The sequence below is a fragment of the Limulus polyphemus genome, unplaced genomic scaffold (assembly GCF_000517525.1).
Source record: "Limulus polyphemus unplaced genomic scaffold, Limulus_polyphemus-2.1.2 Scaffold2297, whole genome shotgun sequence".
Classification (NCBI taxonomy): Eukaryota; Metazoa; Arthropoda; class Merostomata; order Xiphosura; family Limulidae; genus Limulus; species Limulus polyphemus.
In genome coordinates, this window is record NW_013667907.1 from 145,155 (window position 1) to 148,766 (window position 3,612).

Genomic DNA, 3,612 nt, shown 5'->3' on the forward strand with positions numbered 1-3,612 from the left:
TTAAGCTCTATGAATTTAGAAATGCTGTCACATTGAAAACAGCCTGCAAAAAAAATGGGCAACAGTGGGGATCTGTAAGACTTAAAGTGAGGTAAAATGGTGTATCTAACATTAGTTAGTAATATATTGTATGAAAATAAGTAAATAATACATCGTATTAAAATATCCTAACCATAATCCGGATTTGTTGTGACATTAATAACATTGTACCTCACCAACTTAATCCAGTTCATACCGTAACGGTTGTAGTCAAGCTGTTGGCTAAAATCAACACGGTCTGAATCACTACTGTGCTAGTCGTCTCAGCTGGCCTGAAGAGCCCTGGTATTAAACGAAAGGCCTCGTATAGCAGATATAGTGGTTATGGTTGACATATTATTTCTTCTTTACTTTCTCTCAGAAATTCTCAAAGGCATTTGTCATGACAGTCTATTCAACCGTCTTCAAGCGGGCAAATATAAATATTTTAACAAATGTCTTATAACAATCGAAAACCAGTTCGAAAGTTGCCCATCTTAAAATGCAATAAAAATATCTTTAAAGTCACTGAATACCCCAATTTTTGACAACGAATAACTAGAAATGGGGTCTGATGAGCGATCTTAGATCATTTTCGGTATTTCTAGTTGAAGAAAAGACATTTTGTACTACTTGTATTGTTCAACAGAGCAAATTGTTCGATGTTCTGTAATAGAATGGAAAAGACGTTTGTATCATGAAAGGACATTCTTCGATTACTTTATGAGAAAGAATAACATCCAGAGTGTACCTGAGCGTGGTTACTCACCAAACCCACTCAGTAATGCTGCATTTCACCACTGATGGATAAACGACTCTTTCAAGATGATCATATTGAAACAACTTTCAACATTCTTGTTGGCCAAAACTATATCCAAGAGCATGACTGTGACTTTATATTGTTTAACCAATAGAATAAACACAATTGAGCAATTTTCGAATTATATTTAACGTTACATCTGCCACCATTTTCCTCTTTTAACTGCTGGAACCAATTTCTTTTCATGGTCTTGGACGAATCGGCTACAATAAAAGAAAACACGTTCAAACATCTTGGAGGTGAAGCTGTTGTTTCTGAGAAAGGTGTGGGATTCAGTGCGATACCATGTGGTGGTGGTTCTTATGGAGTGATCAGTAAGTACATATTAGTCACTTAAGAGTAATGGATTATACAATAGGTAAGATGGGCAGGGCAGACGGGAGGGGGCAAGGGGGCAGCTGCCCTGGGACCCGGTAGTGGGATATTCCAAAGTTCACTAGAAATACATACTATTTAATTAACTAAAATGGCTACTGCTTTTTCATGGATTCATAAAGCAATTTGTCTCCTAAGTTTCTTTTATGAAAAAAAATCAGCAAAAGTTAATAAATAGAATGAAAGGGGGGCCTGATATTATTCCTGACTCCCGGGCCTGGGCTGGCTCTCAACGACCCTGATGATAGGTAACCTCCCACAACAGCTATGATAAAAGCTGTGACAAATTATTGTTAAATTAAAGATTGCTATAAATTGCTATTTATATGTATGTATGTAAGTTATATCATGTGCCAAGTGGACAAATAACAGAATGTGACAGTTATATTCCAAATCTTAACAGGGAACTTACTTTCAGGTATAGTTTTATCTTTACCAGCCAAGTTCGATTTTCCTGTGTCTCCTCTGGTTTGCATAAAAGTTGTAAAGTGACCATTAGTCTTTAGTCTTGGTCGAGCAGACGCTGGTGGTTGGCTAACCATTTCTTCGTAAGGGTGTGATTCAATGTTTGAGCCCAAATATCCTGGGTAAGAGGAATAAGAAAGCATTATACATACTGTTATATACATATACTTGATTAATTTTGTGTCTGTATAACTACTGCACTGGTCCAAATGTTCGTTCAAGAAATGGCGATAGCCTGAGAATATGTTCAAATATATACATAGCTTACACCATTATTTTCATATCAAATTTTTTACATATCATGTTGTAAATTAAGCTTGTTAAGGTCATTCAGAAAATATTGCGGAAATAATTCTTTAATAAATAATAAAGCTCGATGTTAATTTTTGATAGCAATTACGAACTTTATTATAATGGATTATGCTAATTCAAAATAATGAATGTACATGTGCATAAAAATACAATAATTTCCTAAAAATGCAGTATAAACTCACGGTTTGTGCATAGTTTAGTGATTGAAATGGCTTATAAAAACGGGGTGTAAAAAAAAAAGAGATTAAAGTTGAACGTTAACCGTTGAATAAATAACAGTATTGTTTTTAGGGTTGCATAAGTATTGAAGTGTTTGTATATTTATGTCATTCACGATAAGGAAATGCGAAATGTATTATCAACGACACTTTAACACAATAGTCCAGTGAGAAAATCTACTACATTATCCAATATGTTAACAAAGTTTAATGTGGTTAACATTCGTGCCACGTACTGCTTTCATTCGTGAAAGAACGTGATACGCAGCTGGACGATACTGTCCGATTTCCAACAGTTGCACTTTACTTAGTGTTCTTTGATATCTTTCAACTCTATCAAGTTATCGGGCACGTCACAGTAAATCAAAGACTTGAGGTGGCTCCACAGCTAAACTTTAACAAAGGATGAGATTTGGAGACGGTGCTGGTCACGCGTGTGGAAAACGTCTGATGGTTACACAATTCAGCATGTCCCAGCAACTTGGGATGGAGCCCCATTTTGCAAGAAGACGATTTCATTCAAAACCTCTCTGAAATGTAGGAATGACAACACGTTCCAAATCACATCAACGACTGATCCTCTTTTTTCAAATTTGTTTTTAAGCTTCCCATAAGCCTCGCTCTTACTTGGTGTTCGCCCCTTTCACGTTAATATGTTTGTTTGAAGTTAAGAACAAAGCTACACAATTGGCTATATGTGCTCTGCCCACCACGGTATCGAAATCCGGTATCAAGCGTTGTAAGTCCGACGTTGATATGACTTCAGTGTTACCCCAGCATTATTACTATACTAGTAGTAACGATTTAATAATTCTAATCTCAGAGATAAAATGCCAGGAGTAATTTCTATTGACCGAATACGTTATGACGTTTCTATACTGTTTTTTATATAGTCCCCAATATGTAACTTACTCTATATCGCCTCCTGTTAATATTTCTTATTGACATTAAATTCTGATAAATAGTTTTCAAGACATTGACGGTAGAATAGGTCTTACACTTATCATGTATGTGACCCAGAGTACATCAACCATTCAGTAGGCAACTCTTTACACTTATCATGTATGTGACCCAGAGTACATCAACATTCAGTAGGCAACTCTTTACACTTATCATGTATGTGACCCAGAGTACTTCAACAATCAGTAGGCAGCTCTTTACACTTACCCTGTATGTGACCCAGAGTACATCAACATTCAGTAGGCAACTCTTTACACTTACCCTGTATGTGACCCAGAGTACATCAACATTCAGTAGGCAACTCTTTACACTTACCCTGTATGTGACCTAGAGTACTTCATCAATTACTAATCAACTTTTTACACTTACATGTAATCTAGAGTAATTCAACAATCAGTAGGCAACTCTTTACACTTACCCTGTATGTGACCTAGAGTACTTCAT

General features: G+C 36.0%; 1 protein-coding gene across 2 annotated transcripts in view; it reads right to left on the reverse strand.

The window, feature by feature from the left end:
• The window catches only part of LOC106466546 (protein TANC2-like), a 62,991-nt gene that overhangs the window by 57,359 nt on the left and 2,020 nt on the right, over positions 1 to 3,612 (reverse strand). Inside the window, exon 2 of one of the 2 annotated variants that reach the window (XM_022394581.1) lies at positions 1,650 to 1,796. In XM_022394581.1, the coding sequence (XP_022250289.1) occupies positions 1,650 to 1,796 (147 nt within the window). Of the gene's footprint in view, positions 1 to 1,625; positions 1,797 to 3,612 lie in introns of both variants that reach the window. The other variant, XM_022394580.1, reaches the window with a different exon arrangement.